This window comes from Carcharhinus amblyrhynchos, chromosome 17, assembly GCF_965287045.1.
Source record: "Carcharhinus amblyrhynchos chromosome 17, sCarAmb.v2.hapA, whole genome shotgun sequence".
Lineage (NCBI taxonomy): Eukaryota > Metazoa > Chordata > Chondrichthyes > Carcharhiniformes > Carcharhinidae > Carcharhinus > Carcharhinus amblyrhynchos.
Window position 1 is genome coordinate 56,995,325 of NC_137340.1, and position 22,214 is coordinate 57,017,538.

A 22,214-nucleotide genomic window follows, 5' to 3' on the forward strand; every position below is an offset into this window, starting at 1 on the left:
CCCTCATAATCTTGTAGACTTCTATCAGGTGCCCCTCAACCTCCATCGCTCCAGTGAGAACAAACCAAGTTTCTCCAACCTCTCCTCATAGGTAATGCCCTCCATACCAGGGCAACATCCTGGTACATCTTTTCTGTACCCTCTCCAAAACCTCCACATCCTTCTGGTACTGTGATGACCAGAACTGAATTCCAAGTGCAGCCTAATTAAGGCTCTATAAAGCTGTAATATGACTTGCCAATTTTTAAACGCAATGCCCCGGCTGATGAAAGCAAGCATGCTTCTTGACTACCTTCTCCACCTGCATTGCCGCTTTCAGTGACCTGTATACCTGTACACCCAGATCCCTTTGCCTATCAATACTCTTAAGGGTTCTACCATTTACTGTATATTTCCTATCTGTATTAGACCTTCCAAAATGCATTACCTCACATTTGTCCAGATTAAACTCCATCTGTCATCTCTCCGCCCAAGCCTCCAACCGATCTATATCCTGCTGTATCCCCTGACGGTCCTCATCGCTATCCGTAAATCCCCCAACTTTTGTGTCATCTGCAAACTTACCAACCAATCCAGTTACACTTTCCTCCAAATCATTTATATATATCACGAACAGCAAAGGTCCCAGCACTGATCCCCGAGGAAGACCACTTATCATTGCCCTCCATTTAGAAACACATCCTTCCACTGCTACCCTCTGTCTTCTTTGATCGAGCCAGTTTTGTATCCACCTTGCCAGGTCACCTCTGATCCCGACTTCACCTTCTGCACCAGTCTGCCCTGAGGGACCTTGTTAAAAGGCCTTACTAAAGTCCATGTAGACAACATCCACTGCCCTACCCTCATTGATCATCTTCGTCACTTCCTCAAAAAGTTAGTGTGACATGACCTTCCCTTCACAAAACCATGTTGCCTCTCACTAATACTTCCGCTTATTTCCAAGTGGGAATAAATTCTATCTGGAAGAATCCACTCCAATAATTTTCCTACCACTGATCTAAGGGTCACCAGCCTGTAATTACCTGGATTATTCTTGCTTCCCTTCTTAAACAAAGGAACAACATTGGTTATTCTCCAATCCTCTGGGATCTCCCCTGTAGCCAGTGAGGATACAAAAATTTCTCTCAAGGCCCCAGCAATTTCCTCCCTTGCCTCTCTCAGTATTTTAAGTCATGTTTTACTTTTATATTTTTGTTACTTTGGGATTAAAGAATCCTTGTTTAGTTTATTTATTAGTGTTATAAGTAAGCTTACATTAACACTGCAATGAAGTTACTGTGAAAATCCCCGAGTTGCTACACTCTGGTGCTGTTCGGGTACACTGAGGGAGAACTTAGCATTGCCAATACACTTAACCTTGTTGGTCTCCTGTGAAGGTACAGACGTGTCATGTATCCTGGAAAAGACTGGGTTTTATTGTCATTTTTATTGAAATGGGGAATACAGAGATGGCCATAGGCACTGAACTGATATTTTGCCTCTGTCTTCACAGTAGAGAATAATGAAAATTTTCCAAAAATTGTAATTAATGCAGAACAACTTGGTGCAATAACATAAGAACATAAGAACATAAGAAATAGGAGCAGGAGTAGGCCATCTAGCCCTTCGAGCCTGCCCCGCCATTCAATAAGATCATGGCTGATCTGTCGTGGCTCAGTTCCACTTTCCCGCCCTCTCCCCATAACCCTTAATCCCCTCTCTTATCAAGAACCCATCAACCCGCTTCTTAAAAATATTTAGCGAGGCAGCCTCCACCACTTCAACGGGCAGAGAATTCCAGAGATTCACCACCCTTTGAGTGAAGAAGTTCCTCCTCAACTCCGTTCTAAACCGCCTCCCCTTTATCTTGAGACTGTGCCCCCTAGTCCTACTGTCTTTTTTGAGCGGGAAGAGTCTCTCCACCTCTATCCTATCCATCCCATTCATCATCTTATACGTCTCAATGAGATCTCCCCTCATTCTTCTAAACTCTAACGAGTACAAGCCTAATTTATTCACCCTCTCCTCATAGTTCAACCCCCTCAACTCCGGTATCAGCCTAGTAAACCTCCTCTGCACTCCCTCCAGGGCCAAAATATCCTTGCGCAGGTGCGGCGCCCAAAACTGCACACAGTACTCCAGCTGCGGCCTCACCAATGCCCTATACAGCTGCAGCAAGACCTCCCTACTTTTATATTCAATCCACCATCACCAGGGAGAGTGTATTGAATAAACTAATGGGATTAAAAGCAGATAAGTCTCTGGGAGCTGATGGCCTGCACCTGAGAGTATTAAAGGAGGTAACAGCAGAGATAGTGGATGGATTGGTTGTGATATCTCAAAACTCTTTGGATTCTGGTAAGATCCCAGTGGATTGGAAACTCGTTAATGTGACGCCCTTAGTCAAAAAGGGAGACAGGCAAAAAGTAGGAAACTATAGGCCAGTTCGCTTGATCTCTGTGGTGGGGAAGTTGCTGGAATCAATCCTTAAGGAGGAGGTGACTGAACACTTGGAAAGACAAAGCTCAATCCACCATTGTCAACACGGTTTTAAAAAGGGAAAGACATGCTTGACAAACTTGCTTGAGTTCTTTGTGAACTCTGGGGAACCTGTGGATGTGATATATCTAGCCTTCCAGAAGGCATTTGATAAGGTGCCACACATAAAAGACTGATCCAGAAGGTGGCTGTGGCACCATAATACAGGAAGCCATTCAAGTGGAAGGAATAAACAGGAACATAATGGTATAGAGGACGATATAGTGAGGTGGAATGACTCTGCAGCAAAGAATGAGTCCAGATGGCTGTGTTGCCTGCTCAGGGATCCAATTGTGATCCCTGCGGGTAGCAATGACATTGGCAGGATGAGGAAGGAGATTCTGCATAGTCACTCTGGAAAGCTAGGCACCAAATTAAAAGCAGAACCTCAAAGCTAATAATTTCTCCAAATTGTCATAGGGCATATAAGATTAGAGAGATGAATGTGTGATTTAAGGACAGGTAGGGAGAAGTGGGTTCAGGTTCACAGGGCACTGACACCAGTACTGGGAAAGTGAGGGCTGTACCGCTGGGACAGACTGCGCCTAAACTGTACTTGGACGTGTGTTCTTATGAATCACGCAAATAGAGAAGTAGAATAAGTTATAAACAAAATAGTGGGGACAAAGGGTCAAATGTAGGAAGATGTGGTTTATCAAAGAGTAGAAAGTCATAGAAACCCTACAGTGCAGAAAGAGGTCATTTGGCCACCGAGACAAGCTTACAGAGTAAAGTATTAATATAGGAAATGATAAACAGATCATGAGAGGAATGGATAGAGAGTACAAGTCTAAGAGTAAACCATAGAATAAGGTAGAGATAACAAAAATAATAAAAGGACAAAACCTAAAGCTTTATATCTGAACGCATGTAGCATTCAAAACAGAACAGATGAATTGATGATTAAGTACAATCTAGTAGTCATTACACTGACATGGCTGTAGAATGGCATAAACTGGGACCTGAACATTGAAGAGTATGTGAGCTTTAGGAAGTTAGAAAAAGGTAGAAGGGTGGAAAGACAACATTAGCACAATAAAGAGGGATTACTTAAATTCGGGAAACAAGGATATAAAAACCACTGGCTTGAAATGAGCATTGATAAAGGCAAGAAATTGCTTGAGGGACCGGTGTACACACCACCCCCAATCACATGGTAGAGCAAGGCGTCAAAGAAAATGTGGTGGGAGCTTGTTAGAAAGATTTGGTAATAATGGGAAATTTTAATTTAACAGACTGGACTAATCAGAAGAGCAAAGATAGTGCACATAACAAATTAATCGAAAGTTTTTGCGATAATTTCTTAGATCAACAGATTCTGGAGCCAGAGAGCAGGCTATACTAGACCACTCATTGTGCAATGGGATAGGGTTCATTACTGACCTCATAGTAAAGGTAGCAGTGATCATAACATGCCTGAATTTTACATTCAGTTTGAGGGAGAGAAAACTGGCTCTAATATTTGTATTTTAAATTTAAATCAGGACAATTAAAAGGACATGAAAGCAGAGCTGGCTAAAACAAATTGGCAATTTAGGTTAAGATATAGGTCAATGGAGACGCAGTGGCAGATATTTAAATTGATAATTCAGAATACACATTCCAACACATAATAAAAATTCAAAGGAGAGGATCCATCCTCTGCAGTTAACTAAAGAAGTTAAACACATTATCAAGCTCTATAATTATAATTGTTGTAAGCATAAAGGAAAAGCTTGTAGTTGTGCAAAAGTGAGTGGCAGGTCAGACGATTGCATAAAATATAAAAAACAGCAAAAAGAACCTAAAAGATTAGGAAGAAGGGAAAATATTAGAGCGTGAGAGAAAGGCAACTGGAAATATAAAGACAAATAGTAACAGTTTCTATAAATATTTAAATAAATATTTGGGACAGAGATGAGGAGATTGAGACACTTTGGAATTCCCTTCCTTGAAAGGTGGTTGAATCCTTGAATGTCTTTAAGATTCAGTAAGAAATCTCACAACACCAGGTTAAAGTCCAACAGGTTTATTTGTTTATTTTATCACCTGACGAAGGAGCAACGCTCCAAAAGCTCACGATTAGAGAGATGAATAAACCTGTTGGACTTTAACCTGGTGTTGTGAGACTTCTTATTGTGCTTACCCAAGTCCAACGCCGACATCTCCACATCATATCTTTAAAGTCAACAGATTCTTGATCAACGAGCAGGTAAAAGTTATTAGGGATAGGCAGGAATGGGAGGTCGAGGTTCAAAAACTGATCAGCCATTTAGTCATAGAGTCATAGAGGTTTACAGCATGGAAACAGGCCCTTTGGCCCAACTTGTCCTTGCCACCCTTATTTTTTTAAGCCCCTAAGCGAATCCCAATTGCCCACATTAGGCCCATATCCCTTGATATCCATCGTACTCATGTAACTATCTAACTGCTTTTTAAAATACAAAATTGTACCCGTCTTTACTACTATCTCTGGCAGCTTGTTCCAGACACTCACCACCCTCTGGGTGAAAAAATTGCCCCTCTGGACACTTTTATATCTCTCCCCTCTCACCTTAAACCTATGCCTTCTAGTTTAGACTCCCCTACCTTTGGGAAAGGATTTTGACTATCTAGCTGATCTGTGCCCCTCATTATTTTATAGACCTCTATAAGATCATCCCTCAGCCTCCTACGCTCCAGAGAAAAAAATCCCAATCTGTCCAGCCTCTCCTTATAACTCAACCCATCGAGTCCCGATAGCATCCTAGTAAATCTTTTCTACACTCTTTCGAGTATAATAGCATCCTTTCTATAACAGGGTGACCAGAATTACACACAGTATTCCAAGTGTGGCCTTACCAATGTTTTGAACAATTTCAACAAGACATTCCACCTCCTGTATTCAATGTTCTGACCAATGAAACCAAGCATGCCGAATGCCTTCTTCACACTCTGTCCACCTGTGACTCCACTTTCAAGGAGCTATGAACATGTACCCCTAGATCTCTTTGCTCTGTAACTCTCCCCAACGCCCTACCATTAACTGAGTAAGTCCTGTCCTGTTCAGTCTACCAAAATGCATCACTTCGCATTTGTCTAAATTAAACTCCATCTGCCATTCATCAGCCCACTGGCCCAATTGATCAAGATCCCATTGCAATCAACGATAACTTTCTTCACTGTCCATTATGCCACCAATCTTAGCGCCATTTGCGAACTTACTAACCATGCCTCTTATATGCAAGATTTGGATGAGAATATAAATGACAAATAACAGTGGGCCCAGCACTGATCCCTGAGGCACACTGCTGGTCACAGACCTCCAGTTTGAAAAACGATTCTCTAAAACCACCTTCTGTTAAGAAGCCAATTTTGTATCCATTTAGATACCTCACCCTGGATCCTGTGGGATTTAATCTTATGCAATAACCTACCATGTGGCGTCTTGTCAAAGGCCTTGCTAAAGAACAACATCAACTGCACTGCCCTCATCTACCTTCTTGGTTACCCCTTCAAAAAACCCAATCAAATTTGTGAGACATGATTTTCCACTCACAAAGCCATGCTGACTGTCCCTAATCAGTTCTTGCATCTCTAAATGCCTGTAGATCCTGTCTCTCAAAATACTTTCCAACAATTTACCCACCACAGATGTGAGGATCACTGGCCTGTAGTTCTCAGGCTTTTCCCTGCAGCCCTTTTTAAAAAAGGCACAACATTTGCCACTCTCCAATCTTCAGGCACCTCACCCTGACTATCGATGATTCAAGGTTGGTTAGGGCAAGGTTAGGGCCAGTTATAGACGGCAGAGGGAAGTTATGTGTGGAACCGGAGGAGATTGGTGAAGCATTGAACCAATATTTCTCTTCGGTGTTCACGCAGGGGGACATGGATATAGCTGAGGAGGACACTGGGTTGCAGGGGAGTAGAATTGACAGTGTTACAGTTGATAAGGAGGATGTGCTGGATATTCTGGAGGGTCTGAAAATAGATAAGTCCCCTGGCCCGGATGGGATTTACCCCAGGATTCTCTGGGAGGCAAGAGAAGTGATTGCTAAGCCTCTGGCTCTGATCTTCAGGTCGTCGTTGGCCTCTGGTATAGTACCAGATGATTGGAGGTTAGCGAATGTTGTCCCATTGTTTAAGAAGGGGAACAGAGACTTCCCCGGGAATTATAGACCGGTGAGTCTCACTTCTGTTGTGGGCAAGGTTTTGGAAAAAATTATTAGGGATAGGATTTATAGTTATTTGGAGAGTAATGAGTTGATTGGAGATAGTCAGCATGGTTTTGTGGCGGGTAGGTCGTGCCTTACTAACCTTATTGAGTTTTTTGAGAAAGTGACCAAAGAGGTGGATGGGGGTAAGGCAGTGGACGTGGTGTATATGGATTTTAGTAAGGCGTTTGATAAGGTTCACCATGGTAGGCTTCTGCACAAAATGCAGATGTATGGGATTGGGGGTGATCTAGGGAACTGGATTAGGAATTGGCTAGCGGATAGGAGACAGAGGGTAGTGGTTGACGGTAAATATTCATCATGGAGTTCGGTTACAAGTGGTGTGCCTCAGGGATCTGTGTTGGGGCCACTGCTGTTTGTGATTTTTATTAATGATCTGGATGAGGGTATAGTTGGGTGGATCAGTAAATTTGCTGATGACACCAAAGTCGGAGGTGTGGTAGATAGTGAGGAAGGGTGTCATAGTTTGCAGGAAGACTTAGACAGGTTGCAGAGCTGGGCCGAGAGGTGGCGGATGGAGTTTAATGCAGAGAAATGTGAGGTAATTCACTTTGGTAGGAATAACAGATGTGTTGAGTATAGGGCTAACAGGAAGACTTTGAATAGTGTGGAGGAGCAGAGGGATCTAGGTGTATGTGTACATAGATCCCTGAAAGTTGGGAATTAAGTAGATAAGGTTGTTAAGAAGGCATACGGTGTCTTGGCGTTTATTGGTAGGGGGATTGAATTTAGGAGTCGTAGCGTTATGTTGCAACTGTACACAACTCTGGTGCGGCCGCACTTGGAGTATTGTGTGCAGTTCTGGTCCCCACATTACAGGAAGGATGTGGAGGCTTTGGAGAGGGTGCAGAGGAGGTTTACCAGGATGTTGCCTGGTATGGAGGGGAGATCCTATGAGGAGAGGCTGAGGGATTTGGGGTTGTTTTCGCTGGAAAGAAGGCGGCTAAGAGGGGATCTTATTGAAGCATATAAGATGATTAGAGGTTTAGATAGGGTGGATAGTGATAGCCTTTTTCCTCTGATGGAAAAATCTAGCACGAGGGGGCATGGCTTTAAACTAAGGGGGGGTAGTTATAGGACAGATGTCAAGGGTAGGTTCTTTACCCAGAGGGTGGTGAGGGATTGGAATGCCCTGCCTGCTGCAGTTGTAAATGCGCCTAGTTTGGGGGCGTTTAAGAGGTCTGTGGACAGGTTTATGGACGAAAAGGGATTGGTTTAGGTTAGTGGGTCATTGTTGTTGTTTTTTTTTTTAACTGGTCGGCGCAACATCGTGGGCCGAAGGGCCTGTTCTGCGCTGTAATGTTCTATGTTCTAAATATCTCGGCTGGGGGACCCGCAATTTCCTCCCCAGCCTCCCACAATTTCTTGGGATACACTTCACCAGGTCCTGGGGATTTATCTACCTTGATGCACTTTAAGACTTCCAGCACCTCCTTCTCTGTAATATGTACACTCCTCAAGATATCACTATTTATTTCCCCAAGTTCCCTAACATCCATGCTTTTCTCAACAGCAAATACTGATGAGAAATATTCATTTAGGATCTCACCCATCTCTTGTGGATCTGCACATAGATGACCTGGTTGATCCTTAAGATGCCCTACTTTCTCCCTTGTTACTCTTTTGCCCTTTATGTATTTGGCAAAGCTCTTTGGATTCTCCTTTGCCGTATCTGCCAAAAGTCTCATGTCCCCTTTTTGCCCTCCTGATTTCTCTCTTCACTCTACTCCTACACCCTCTATACTCTTCAAGGGACTCATTTGATTTCAGCTGCCAATGCAAGTCATGTTCCTCCTTCTTCTTCTTGACCAGGGCCTCAATATCTCAAGTCATCCAGGGTTCCCTACTTCTACCAGCCTTGCCCTTCACTCTAAGAGGAATGTGTTTACCCTGAACCCTGATTAACACACTTTTGAAAGCCTCCCACTTACCAGATCTCCCTTTGCCTTCCCACAGACTCCCCCAATTAACTTTTGAAAGTTCCTGCCTGAAACCATCAAAATTGACTTTGCCCCAATTTAGAATTTTAACTTTTGGGACAGACCTATCATTCTCCATAGCTATCTTAAAACTAATAGAATTACGGTCACTGGTCCCAAAGTGATCCCCTCACTAACACTTCTGTCACCTGCCCTTCCTTATTTCCCAAGAGGAGGTCAAGTTTTGCCCCCTCTCTAGTCAGGCCATCCACATACTGAATGAGAAGTTCCTGAACACACAACAAGTTTCTCTCCATCCAACCCTCTAATACTCTGGCTGTCCCAGTCAATGCTGGGAAAGTTAAAATCTCCGACTATTACCACCCTATTTTTCTTGGCACTATCTGTAATCCCCTTACATATTTGCTCCTCAATTTCCCACTGACTATTTGGGGGCCTATAGTACACCCTATCAAAATGATTTCCCCCTTCTTATTTCTCAGTTCTACCCATATAAACTCAGTGTGCGAACCCTCGGATATATCCCTTCTCAGCACAGCAATGATACTTTCCCTGATCAAAAGTGCAACTCCCCCTCCTCTCTTACCTCCTGTTCTACCTTTCCTATAGCATCTGTACCCTGTATCTGTACATTTGTTATTGTAAAGGGGAGCAGCATGAGGGGTTCCTGCTCCAAATACTTGTGTTGGTACGTGTAGAAAGGATGGAAATATTTCTGCTGATTGGTAAGTTTAGGACTAGCAGCACAGGCTTAAAATTAGACCCTCCAGGAGTGAAAATAGGAAACACACAGTTGGTGGGAGACCCTCCAGGAGGATGAAGGTTTGGAACTTCTACAGTGGCCATTAATGGTGGATCAGCTGCTGGCTTTAAAACTGAATGAAGTAATATGAGGAATGGTGGCTTCTTGGGGGTGGGTGGCAGATTAACTATTCAACAGGATCATGGCCAATCAGGAAAGCTGGAGGGAACAAATAACCCTCTCCTGTTTTGATGCACACACATTTATCCTTTTCCATACACTGTTTCCCCTCCTCCTGCTCCCTGTATCTCACCCTTCTCCCCACTGCCACATGGCTCCCTGCACCCCACTCTTCATGACACCCTATTCTCCACTCCATTCTTCACCACACACCCCACCCCTGCACCCCACCCTTATTCCACTCACCTTATGTTGTACAGCGGTTGGGTCTGATGGACAATAATGTTGCATTTTGGACAACGGTTGCTGTATTCAAAATGTTTCACAATACAGCTCTTACAGACTACAGAGGCATAAAGGAAAAATTATCAGTATGCACAGTAAATATTCTGATAATCAAATAATAAACTCCAAACAAAGCTGCTAGCAGAGACTTCCAGTTTTCAACATTATAAACTCAATAACTGTCAGTGATCTGGAGATACACAGGTTAGAAAAAAACTCGGGGAGGTGGAATCTAGAGCAAGAGGACACGCTCTGAAAATTCCAGCCGGATCATTCAGGAGTGAAATCAGGAAGTCTTTTTCTCAAGAGGGGAAATCCAAATCTGAAACTTTCTCCCCAAAAAGCTGTGAATGCTGCCAGGAGCTTTAAAATGAGTGATTTCTGTTGGGTCAAAAGGTCGAAGGTCATGAAACAACAGCAGGAATCTTGCTGAGGATCAGTCATGATCTAACTGAATGGTAGAATAGGCTTGAAGGGCTGAATGGCCTCTTCCTATTTGTGGTGATGTATACAAACCAACTGCTGCATTCCGCACAACAACCACACAAAATAACCTACTCCGTGTGAAATGGTTTAGGATGTTTCTGAACCTTGATACATTGCAACCAAATCCCAGCAGCTTTATGTTATACACCCGAACAGGCACAAAAAGAGGCAAAGTAGTGATGGACATTGACCTATGGAAGAAGATTCTGTCAGGGTAACTGTACTTACATGTGTGCAGGCATTCTGTGATGGTGGTTGCATCAATGAAATAGCCTCCACAGACAGGACACAGAATATACGGATTCACGTCTGACAGACAAATACTCTGCTGTAAAGATAACAGATCCTCTCAGTACCTTTCTCATAGAACGTCAAAGGACCATTTAAAATCCCCTGCCCAGCGCACCTACTGCTTAACAGAAGCCTTGTACTGCATTGCTTGGGACATTTATTATGTCCAAATTGCTGTTGGCTTTAGGGACAATTCTACAACAGTCCAGAAACAATGGAATTTAGACAATTACTGCCAGTTTGGACAACCCACCAAACCCTACTCTCATTTCCAACTCTTCAAATTCTTGGACACCTTGCTTTGATTGCAGTATGTAACAATATTATATTTAAAATATTGCATTCATTATCCTTAGATGAAATTATTTAATGATTTGTATCTAACTCATTTCCCCTGCCTTGCTGCCATAGTTAAATATGCCATATAGTCACACTGGCCTTGGAGTTTAGCTGCTGCATGGTGCCCAGCTCTCTGGTGACCCCAGTAACTCTCTCATTCCTCTCCTAGTTAGTGCTAGAAATAGGGAATATTCTTCAGCTGCAACTCCGTTTGGAGTGATTGTGTCTTATTAAAGTTTTGTGTCTGCACACACTTCCACTCAGCCCATCCCATTATAATTCTCAGTTATAATGGAAATTTCCAGAGTAAACTGTTATGCTGTAATTACTCCCTCTCTCACCAAGAGGCAATGCAGCAGCACCATTGATGCGAGTGGAAAAGGGAAAATGTAATTAGCCTTAAGTCCACACAATTCCCAATATAAGTGGAGAAGTGGGACTTTAAAAACCAGAATATAAAGGGACAAACATCACCACAGATAATGTTATCAAAGTGAGATGTGGTATTGGCTGCAGAAACTGAATTTAAACCTGGAGATTTGTGGCCAATGAAAGGCAATCTGCGGGGCTTTTACTACAAACCTGAGTCATTCACAAAAACCTATGGGGGTGGGGCTATGATGGCCCCGCCCACCGCATCTCTCCACGCCCCTTCACCATGGTAACCGCCGCGTCCTGATGATTGACCGGTTCCTCGTGCAAGGAGGTTGACTACTCGCACATGCGCACAGTGCTAACTCCTCCTGTATCCCGGCAGGCCCCGCGTCCTTACCAAAACACAGCAAAGTGCGGGAAACGCCGGCTGGTGAACCCGGGCCCGAGACCGCGACTAATTCCGGTCGCGGCTCCGCTCGCCACTCACTTCAGCTTACTTTACCTCATCTTGTCCCATTTCTTCCTCAGAAGATTCATCTTCCTCCTGCCAAGACTCAAACTCGCTGTTCCCGGCTGAGCTGCTGCGACTGTCCGAAGTGGGGAATCCAGTGAATTCCATTTCTTCCCCCTCAGATCTTGACATCGCTCCGCGCGCTTCCCCCTCCGCACAGGCAACCATGGGCCGAACCGCCTGCAGTGCGCATGCCCGAGCCCCAGCTTGCCGGGAGCTGTAGTCTTGATGGAGCGGGTGGACTACATATCCCAGCATGCCTCCACCGTGCACACTGCCCATGCGCGTTGTGCGGTGCCTGCTGGGAGTTGGAGTTTCAGCTGGAGACTACACTTCCCGGCATGTAGCGGAGTGGCAATGCCTCCTGCTGGCAATCTTGCACAATGCAACCAGCTGGACTGGACCCACAGGTGTGGAGATGGCAGTGTTGGGCTGGGGTAAACACAGTAAGAAGTCTGACAACACCAGGTTAAAGTCTAACAGGTTTATCTGATAGTAAACTCACAATCTTTCGAGGTTTCCCTCTTTGTCAGGTGACTGAAGAGTTCTGGCCTCAGACAGAGCATATAACAGCTCGACTTGAACAGCAGGTTAGGTGTAGAGATTTGCATTCTAATCAGTAATCTGTAAACTGTGCTGTTATATGCTCCGTCTGGTCCCACAGACCAGCTCCATCCAGAGCTGAGCTTGTGCTGCGCCCATATCCATTCTGCCACAGCATCAAAATGGTCCCAAATAACATCATAATCCAACCGTTCACTGCCGGCACTCCGGGGAGGAAAACCAAGCTTATAATTCACAGGTAAAAATAGAAAATGCAGGAAAAGCCCAGAATCGCTGGTAGTGATGAAGGATTCTCCACCCCCACTGATGCTGTCTGACTTACTTTCTCCATCACTTACTGTTTTTAATTCAGATTTCCAATATTATTAACACTATTCTGCTTTGATAGTAATCCAGCACTTCAGCCCAATACAAAAGTTTACAAAATGTTGAGAGGAATAGATAGGGTGGACTCTCAGAGGCTATTTCCCCGGGTTGAAATGGTCGCTACGAGAGGACACAGATTTAAGGTGCGGGGAGGGAAGTTCAGAAGTGATGTTAGGGGTAAGTTTTTCACTCAGAGGGTGGTGAGTGAATGGAATCGGCTGCCGTCAGTGGTGGTGGAGGCGAACTCGCTGGGGTCTTTTAAAAGACTTCTGGATGAGTATATGGGGTTTAATGAGATTGAGGGTTATAGATAGGTCTGTAGGTTGGTAGGTGATGTGGTCGGCGCAACTTGTGGGCCGAAGGGCCTGTTTGTGCTGTAGTGTTCTATGTTCTATGTTCTAATACTCTGGGAGCACAGGTTCCAATCCCACCATTATAACTGATGGAATTTAAATTCAATTAATAAATCTGCAATTAATAGCTGATCTCTGTAATGTCGCTGAGGAAACCATTGATGGTTGTCAGAGGGGTTTACTAATGCCCTTTCAGGAAGGAAATCTGCTGTCAGTACTGGTCTGGCCTACGTGACTCCAGATCCACACCATGGGGTTGACTCTTCAGTGTCCTCTGAAATGGCAGAGGAAACATCTCAATTATATCAAAACGCTACAAAGCTTTTCCAGCATTTCCAGTCTTTGTTCCAGATTCCAGTATTCATAGTATTTTACTTGGTGTTTAACTCACTGCCACTTCCAGGAATGCGGTCCCTGAACAATTCCTATACTTCACGTCAATGAATCCCAGGCTCGATGTGATGCTGAACTCTTCTTTGTCTCCATGCCTACGTCTTTGGTCAAGAGGGGCAGAAGTTCTCCACCCCCTGTCCCCCTCCCCATTCACAGATCCTTTCCCTTGCTTTCAGCATTCTCACTCTGCCTGGTCCCCTCTCTCCAGTCTCTTACTTGCCCTTAATCTTTTCATTGAGAACTCTCAGCATAACATCGGCTGTCTCAATTTCTCAATAGCTGAGGCCCCAGGGGTCGGTGCTGGGTCCTCAGCTATTTACCATTTATATAGATGATCTGGAGGAGGGAACCGAGTGTACGGTGTCGAAATTTGCTGATGACACCAAGATTGGTGGAATGGCAAATTGTGCGGAGGGTGTGGAGAGTCTGCAGAAGGATCTAGATAGGCTGGGCGAATGGGCCAGGAACTGGCAAATGGAATTTAATGTTGGCAAGTGTGAAGTTGTCCACTTTGGTAGGAATAATGGTAGGAAGGACTATTACTTACGTGGCGAAAAACTGCAGCATGCGACGGTGCAGAGGGACCTTGGGGTCCTTGTGCATGAGTTGCAAAAACCCAGCCTACAGGTGCAGCAGGTGGTCAGGAAGGCGAATGGGATGCTGGCCTTCATAGCGAGGGGGATTGAATATAAAAGGAGGGAGGTCTTGCTGCAACTGTACAGGGCACTAGTGAGGCCGCAGCTGGAGTACTGTGTGCAGTTTTGATCACTGCACTTACGCAAGGATATTTTGGCTTTGGAGGGAGTGCAGAGGAGGTTTACTAGGCTGATGCCAGAGTTGAGGGGGTTGAATCGGCCTCGCAGGTGGAGGAGGTGGTCAAGAAGGCGTATGGTGTACTGGCCTTCATAAATCGAGGGATTGAGTTTAGGAGTCGGGAGGTAATGCTGCAACTTTATAAGACCCTTGTCAGGCCTCATTTAGAGTATTGTGCGCAGTTCTGGTCGCCTCACTATAGGAAAGATGTAGAAGCTATTGAGAGGGTACAGAGGAGATATACAAGGATGTTGCCTGGACTGGGAGGCATGCCTTATGAAGTTAGGTTGAGGGAGCTGGGACTCTTTTCCCTGGAGAGACGAAGGTTGAGAGGCGACCTGATAGAAGTTTATAAAATGTTGAGAGGAATAGATAGGGTGGACTCTCAGAGGCTATTTCCCCAGGTTGAAATGGTTGCTACGAGAGGACACAGATTTAAGGTGCGGGGAGGGAGGTTCAGAAGTGATGTTAGGGGTAAGTTTTTCACTCAGAGGGTGGTGAGTGAATGGAATCGGCTGCCGTCAGTGGTGGTGGAGGCGAACTCGCTGGGGTCTTTTAAAAGACTTCTGGATGAGTATATGGGGTTTAATGAGATTGAGGGTTATAGATAGGTCTGTAGGTTGGTAGGTGTTGATGTGATCGGCACAACTCGTGGGCCGAAGGGCCTGTTTGTGCTGTAGTGTTCTATGTTCTATGTTCTATGAGGAGAGGCTGAATAAACTAGGCTTGTACTCGTTAGAGTTTAGAAGAATGAGGGGAGATCTCATTGAGACGTATAAGATGATGAATGGGATGGATAGGATAGAGGTGGAGAGGCTCTTCCCGCTCAGAAAGGACAGTAGGACTAGAGGGCACAGTCTCAAGATAAAGGGGGGGCGGTTTAGAACGGAGTTGAGGAGGAACTTCTTCACTCAAAGGGTGGTGAATCTCTGGAATTCTCTGCCCGTTGAAGTGGTGGAGGCTGCCTCACTAAATATATTTAAGAAGCGGGTTGATGGGTTTTTGATAGGCGAGGGGATTAAGGGTTATGGGGAGAGGGCGGGAAAGTGGAACTGAGACACGACAGATCAGCCATGATCTTATTGAATGGTGGGGCAGGCTCAAAGGGCTAGATGGCCTACTCCTGCTCCTATTTCTTATGTTCTTATGTAACTTGTGGGCCGAAGGACCTGTTTGTGCTGTAGTGTTCTGTGTTCTATCCTGAGGCCCTCTTGCAGTGGAAGCTGATACCATTTGCCTTCTAAACTTCTTGCTGTGCCAGTATGCTTGCTTTCAGTAACAGGTGTACAAGGACACCGAGGTCACTTTGTACATCAACATTTCTCAAACGACCACCATTTAAATAATACACTGCCATTTTGTTTCTCCATCTGAAGTGAAAAACTTCACATGTATCCACGTTATGCTGCATCTGTCATGTATTTGCCCATTCACTCAACTTGTCTAAATACCTTAAAACCTCTTTACATCTTCCTCTCCACTCACATTCCCACCAAATTTTGTATTATCAGCAAACTCAGAAATATTACATTTGGTTCCCTTGTCCAAGTCATTGATAGATTGTGAATAGCTGGCTCAAGCATTAATCCCTGCAGGACCCATTAGTCACTGCCTGTCGCTCTGAAAAAGACCCATTTATCCCAACTCTGTTTCCTGTCTGCTAACCAATTCTCAATCCGTACCAATATATTATCACCAATTCCATGTGCTTTAGTTTTGCACACTAACTAACCTTATGTGGAACTTTATCAAAATCTTTCTGAGAATCCAAATATACCACTTCTGGTTCACCCTGATGTATTCTATTAGTTACATCCCTCAAAAACTCCAGTAGGTTTGTCAAACATAGTTTCCCTTTCATAAATCCATGGTGACTTTGGTTAATCCTGTTGATATTTTCTAAATGTCTAGTTATCACATCCTCCATAATAGACTAGCATTTTCCCTACCACAGATGTCAGGCTAACCAGTCTGTAATTCCCTGTTTTCTCCCTCCCTCCTCTTTTAAATGGCGGGGTTACATTTCACCCCCTCCAATCTGCCAGGACTGTTCCAGAATCTACAGAATTTTGGAAGATGACAACAAACACATCCGCTATTGAAGATGTTCCTTCGAACCTAACACTTTAATCGAGATTTGTATCACCCACTTTGGTTTTGTGTCAAATGTTGTTTCCTGACATTCCTGTGAGATGCCTTGGAACATTTTATTCCTTTAAAAGTGCTACATAAATAAGATCTTTTTATAAACAGATACAGAGATTAAGCAGATACAACTGATTCACATTTATTAAAAAGTTTATTCTATAAGAAATACAAAATATTCTAAAACCATTTATTGATCCTGTAATCGAGAGAATTAAATCTGCTACCCTGCCACCAGCAGGGCAGGGGAAGGAGATTGGCCAGAGACCCAAAAATCGGTTTTACACCAGTGTGAACTTTCTGTGGGATTGTCCTCTTGGTGCCTGTCACGGTGGCTCGGGAACCCTGCTGGAGACCAGCGTGAAACTCAGTTAATGGCTGCAGATGAAGATCAGTCTGGATTCTGGGAAAACACACAGGTGTGAAACATCTGGAACAACCTGGCATCCAGATGTCAGGACTCACCAGAGCAATGGCTGGGGCTCCTTCCAGGGTTCAGGATGGAGGCTGCCAATGATCCTGGTCTGTGGGGCACCAAACCAGTAGGTCAGGGGAGCATCTATAGGTGGACCTTCCAGATTGAGTGTCCTGGAGGGAGTCCATCTTCCAGCCTCAGAATATTTCTAGAGATCCATCTTTCCCAGGAGCTCCTCCTGGTGACTTTACAGTGGGTCAGTTGGGGTCCTTTTCAATATGGTGCAGACCCTCTGCCTTCAGGCCTGGCTCGCCATGGAACCCTGGGAACCTAGTTTATGAGGTTGAGACCTGGAGGTTTAGCTTGTTTCCTGCTGGTCTCTGCAGCTAGAAACACTCCACATTGCTGCTGTGCCAAGGACTTAGTCCCAGAATGGGAGAATTCCACCCGACATGTCCAAAACTCACTGCAGACAGCACAAAAATTCACAACGTGATAAAGTGGGAGAAGGCAACAAAGAAACCAAAACCTCCTCCTGGCAGATGTGGGCTGGTTACGTTTTCTGGGAAATCTAGTTGCAGTTTTGAAGGGTAAACTCTGGAAACTCAGATGTGATACCCCTTGTACCATAATTACTCAACTCTCATTCAAACTCCTCACTGCCTCTGCCTCAAAATGCTATCAGAAACTCCGCTCTCAGTCCCCATCATTCCAGCAATCCTACAAGCTTCAATAAACAACTCCTCACCAAACTGCTGGAGACAAGGCGACTATTTGAAATGTGGTACCACAGAAGGAATCTTTGCCAAGCTGCAGTCGTGTATCTGTCAGGTACGAGCTGTTAGTTTTCAATAGAACTGTTAGTGGATGAGATTTAAATACTAATTCTATTATCTACACTATCAGAATGGACTCTGGCTGTGGAGAGTAATTTCTCCATGTTTAGAACAACGTGACTCAAGCAGGAACAGGCTGGCCGGAATTTTATCAATCCCGCTGAAAGGCGTACAGAACGGCCTCGGGCAGGCCAGCTGCTAAAATTCCGGTATGTGTGTCCTTCTCCAATCCTATCCAAGTTACCAGTCTTGGCTCAGTAAGGAACACCTTTGTACAAAGCAGCAGTCAGGCTGGTCACAGTACGGTTCAAACAAAACAACAGCTGCGTTGTTGGGAAGTCCTGATGCCACAGACTGAATAATGGAATTAACTTGAGAAATTGAGCGAATGACTTATTCACAGGGACTGCTTTTGGAAGGAGTGTCCCTGTCAACAACAACCTGATTCAAATTACACTCGAGATGTTAGCATAAAACTCTACACTGTGACTCCTGTGCCATACTGAAGGAGTGCTGCACTATAGGAGGTGCCACACTTCAAAGAGATGTTAAAACAAGACCCCATCTGCCCATTCAGGTGGGTGTCAAAGATCCCATAGCACTATTTGAAGAGTGTCAGAGAGAGGTTATTCTTGGTGTATTGGCTATTGGTGATGTCTCAACATCTCAGAAAGAGATTATCTGGTCATTGGGACATTGCTGTTAGTGGAATCTTGCTGTGTACAAATTGGCTACATTAACAACACCGACTAGACTATGAAAGCACTTCACCGGGAAATCCCAGGCTTACTTTTTCTTACTTACCGTATATGGGTGTCACTGGCTAGGCCAACATTTATCACCCATCCCTAACTGCCCTTCAACTGAGTGACTTGCTCGGGCATCTCTGAGGGTATTTAAGTGTCAACAACATTGCTGTGAATCTGGAGTCACATATAGGCCAGGCCAGGTAAGGATGGCAGATTTCCTTCCCTAAAGGATTTAAGTGAACCAGATTTTTTTTTTTACACCAATTGACTGTGGTTTCATGGTCATCAGTAGATTCTTAATTCCAGACTTTTATTGAATTCAAATGTCATCATCTGCTGTGGTGGGATTTGAACCCGGGTCCCCAGAGCAGTACCCTGGGACTCTGGATTACTAGTCTAGTGACAATACCAGTGCACACTGCCTCCCCAAAGGTGAAAGATACCACAGAAATGCAAGTCTTTCTTGCAAGTACCTAATCAGCACTCTAATCTCTGGGTAACTATGGTTTCATCCTGTATTGTCATTAATACAAAGACTAATTTAATGGGATGTTTATCTGTACTTTGTCCTTTCTCTTCACTTGCCCTGTAATAACCCAATTTCCCCAACTTCCAAGAGGAAATGGATAAGTTGCAGGTTACTGACCTGGATTAACTCTAGAGAACCATTAACTTTCCTTCTTCTGATATTGGACTCTTATCAGTCCTTCAGTCCAGCTTTAAAGCCATTCAAATCTTCTCTCTAACATGCTGTTATCAAAGCTTTGTACTATTCTCTTATCACAGGAGCTTTGATACATTTAATCCAAAGATGAACATAAGCAATAGGAGGAGAAGGATTGGCCTATACAGCCCCTCAGCACTGCTCCACCATTCAATACCATCATGGATGCTCTTTGTCCTCAATGCCACTCTCTCCTCCTTTTCCTTAAACCCCTCAATATTCCCTGAATGTTCTCAGCCTTGAATATGTTCAACAATTCAGCCTCCACTGATCTACAAGGCAGAGAATTCAAAATGTTTTGAGTGAAGACACATCTCCTCATTCAGGTCCAAATGACCAAACTCCTGAGAACATGTCCCTAGTTGTATAAACAGGAAAACAACCTCTCAACATCTACCCTGTCAAATCCCTCTGCTCAGTTTATATATTCAATGAGATCACTGCTTATAAATACTTGAGATATTAGCCCATTCTACTCACAAATAACTCTTATTCCAGGAATTAACCGAGTGAATCTTTGTTACATCTCCTTCCCTAAGGCACACTTATCCTTCCCCGTGTGTGGAGCCCACTGCTCACATTCTCCGTGTGCTTTCAGCAACCCCAATCTTATTGCAGTAATTGTCCTTTTCTTAGCATTTGCAATAAAAGCAAACATTTCCCATCCAATTGCTGGCTGTACCTCAATGATTCTCCTTGTGATGCAGACAGGTTTAGATCTGTGCCTAACCAAGGCCGTGTGCCAGTCTCCTGCCAGATTGGGGATACATGGCCTTCCTCTCCTGACCCCTCCATGAGGTCAGGATGGTTGCAGTACGGTTCAAACAAAACAACAGCTGCGTTGTTGGGAAGTCCTGATGCCACAGACTGAATAATGGAATTAACTTGAGAAATTGAGTGAATGACTTATTCACAGGGACTGCTTTTGGAAGGAGTGTCCCTGTCAACAACAACCTGATTGGTGTCATTGGTATTTTCCTCTTCAATTCTCCTCGAGTGTTTGTTTGAGATGTAATTCTGGAGTTTTTGACACATGGACTCTCAGTTTGATGAAACTGGCCCTGGATACTGTCTCACTACAGCAGAATCAATCCACTTGTCACTTTAAGGAGGGAAATGTCTGAATTGGTAAACCCATTCAAAACAGATTGGAGAATTCAGAGAGAGGCAGTGGGAGCAGATACAGGAGTAACTTCACAATCAACCAAACAAACTGCTCTGCATGTAGACTTATCCAGAGCCAGCGTGTGAGGAACACAGAGATTCTGAGGTTTGGCTTCTAAACCTAGCTTAGTAAATCTGGAAAACACTGATGGAGAATCACAGACTGTTCCCTCGGGTAACATTGACAGGGAGATGCAGCACAGGTAATCAGCTGCTTGCAGAGTGTGATAGCTTCTCCAGGGAAATGCTTATGTTCTGTTTGGTACAGGTTGGTTTTCGTGTATGTAGCTCATGCTACCTTGTTCGGCAAAGTCACTCACTGCCTGACCCTCCCCACGGAGCAGCCACTTGGTGGTCAGTAAGCCCTCCAGCCCCACTGGCCCTCGGGCATGGATACGAGCCGTACTGATTCCAACTTCTGCACCTGCAACACAAAGAAAATACAGCTTTGGACAAGAAGAGTTTGATATTTTCCCAGTTCAGAGTTGTGTGAATACAACACCCCCTCCCCTCAGGAAGTTAGTGGCTGTTTTATACACTGCAGCCTTAAACTGGGCCAGCAATAGGGGCCTTTCCATTCAGAGAGAGTCAATATCTTTCCCCAAAGGTCGGGGAGTCTAAACCTCGAGGGCATAGGTTTAAGGTGAAAGGGGCAATTTTTTCACACAGAGGGTGGTGAGTGCCTGGAACAAACTGCCAGAGTAGTAATAGAGGTGGGTACAATTTGTCTTTAAAAAGGGTATATATCTGTGCTAACTGATTCTGAAGAAGGACTTATATCTGTGGGAATATTGCTTACATTCGAACTATAGAAATAGTGAGATGTTAAGAACAAAACTAAGTCATGTTTAAATATTTCAGTTGGTAAAAGATATGCTGAAAAGTACAACATCAAAGGTAATGATCTCGGGATTACCGGGTGCCACTTGCCAGTCAGAGCAGAAACAGCAGCACACACAGGATGAGTATGTGGCTGAAAAGATGGTGTAAGGGGCAGGGTCTCCGATTCCTGGGGCTTTGGGACCGGCTGTGCGGGAGGTGGGACCTGTCAAAATTGGACAGGTTACACCTGGGCAGGATTGGGACTGGTGTCCTTGGGGGTACTTGCTGCAGTGATTGGTGAGGGTTTAAACTAATATGGCAGGCAGGTGGGAATCTTTCCAAGGATTCCGAGCTGGGGAATTAAGAACAAGAGGAAAAGATAATGAGGAAAGTGATAGACAAAGAAATCAAGGGCCAGAGTCAGATAAGAACCAAGTAAAAAATAGTAGGAAAGGGAAAAGTAATGTTAAAAATGCCCACCTTAAGCTTTTTACCTGAATGCTCAGAGCGTTCGAAACAGAATGGATGAATTAGTTGCACAGATAGATGTAAAGAGTATGATATAGTTGGCATATGGAGATGTGGCTCTGTGGCAAGCAAGGATGGGAACTAAACATTGAGGGCTATTCAGTGTTTAGGAAGGACAGACAGAAAAGGAAAGGTGGTGGAGATGCATTGTTGATCAAAGATGATATTGATATAATACTGAGGAAAGATATTAGCATAGATGATGTGGAATCCGTATGGGTCGAATTAAGAAGCAACCAGGGGCAAAAATGTTATTGGAGATGGTGTAGAGACCACCAAACTGTAGAGATAATATTGGGAAAAGCATTAGAGGGGAAATCAGAAATGCATATGTCAAAGGAACATCTGTAATTATGGGTGACTTTAATCTGCATATAGATTGGGAGGGTCAAATTAGTCACAGTACAATAAAGGAAGAGTTTCTGGAGTGCATACGGTATGGTTTTCTGGAGCAATACATTGAGGAACCAACAAGGAGCA

The 22,214-nt window shown here is 44.3% G+C and overlaps 2 protein-coding genes across 5 annotated transcripts in view; both read right to left on the reverse strand.

Moving 5' to 3' along the window:
• pcgf6 (polycomb group ring finger 6) overlaps positions 1–12,030 on the reverse strand; it is an 87,702-nt gene extending 75,672 nt beyond the window's left edge. For both annotated transcript variants that reach the window (XM_080205353.1, XM_080205352.1), the window contains exons 1-3: positions 11,854–12,030; positions 10,575–10,674; positions 9,822–9,918 (exon numbers count right to left, since the gene is read on the reverse strand). In XM_080205353.1, the coding sequence (XP_080061479.1) occupies positions 9,822–9,918; positions 10,575–10,674; positions 11,854–12,030 (374 nt within the window). The remainder of the gene's footprint in view (positions 1–9,821; positions 9,919–10,574; positions 10,675–11,853) is intronic.
• A 4,592-nt stretch (positions 12,031–16,622) lies between these two features.
• aldh18a1 (aldehyde dehydrogenase 18 family, member A1) overlaps positions 16,623–22,214 on the reverse strand; it is a 34,913-nt gene continuing 29,321 nt past the window's right edge. For all 3 annotated transcript variants that reach the window (XM_080206014.1, XM_080206015.1, XM_080206013.1), the window contains exon 18: positions 16,623–20,808. In XM_080206014.1, coding sequence (XP_080062140.1) covers positions 20,633–20,808 — 176 coding nt within the window. In that variant the 3' untranslated portion in view covers positions 16,623–20,632. The remainder of the gene's footprint in view (positions 20,809–22,214) is intronic.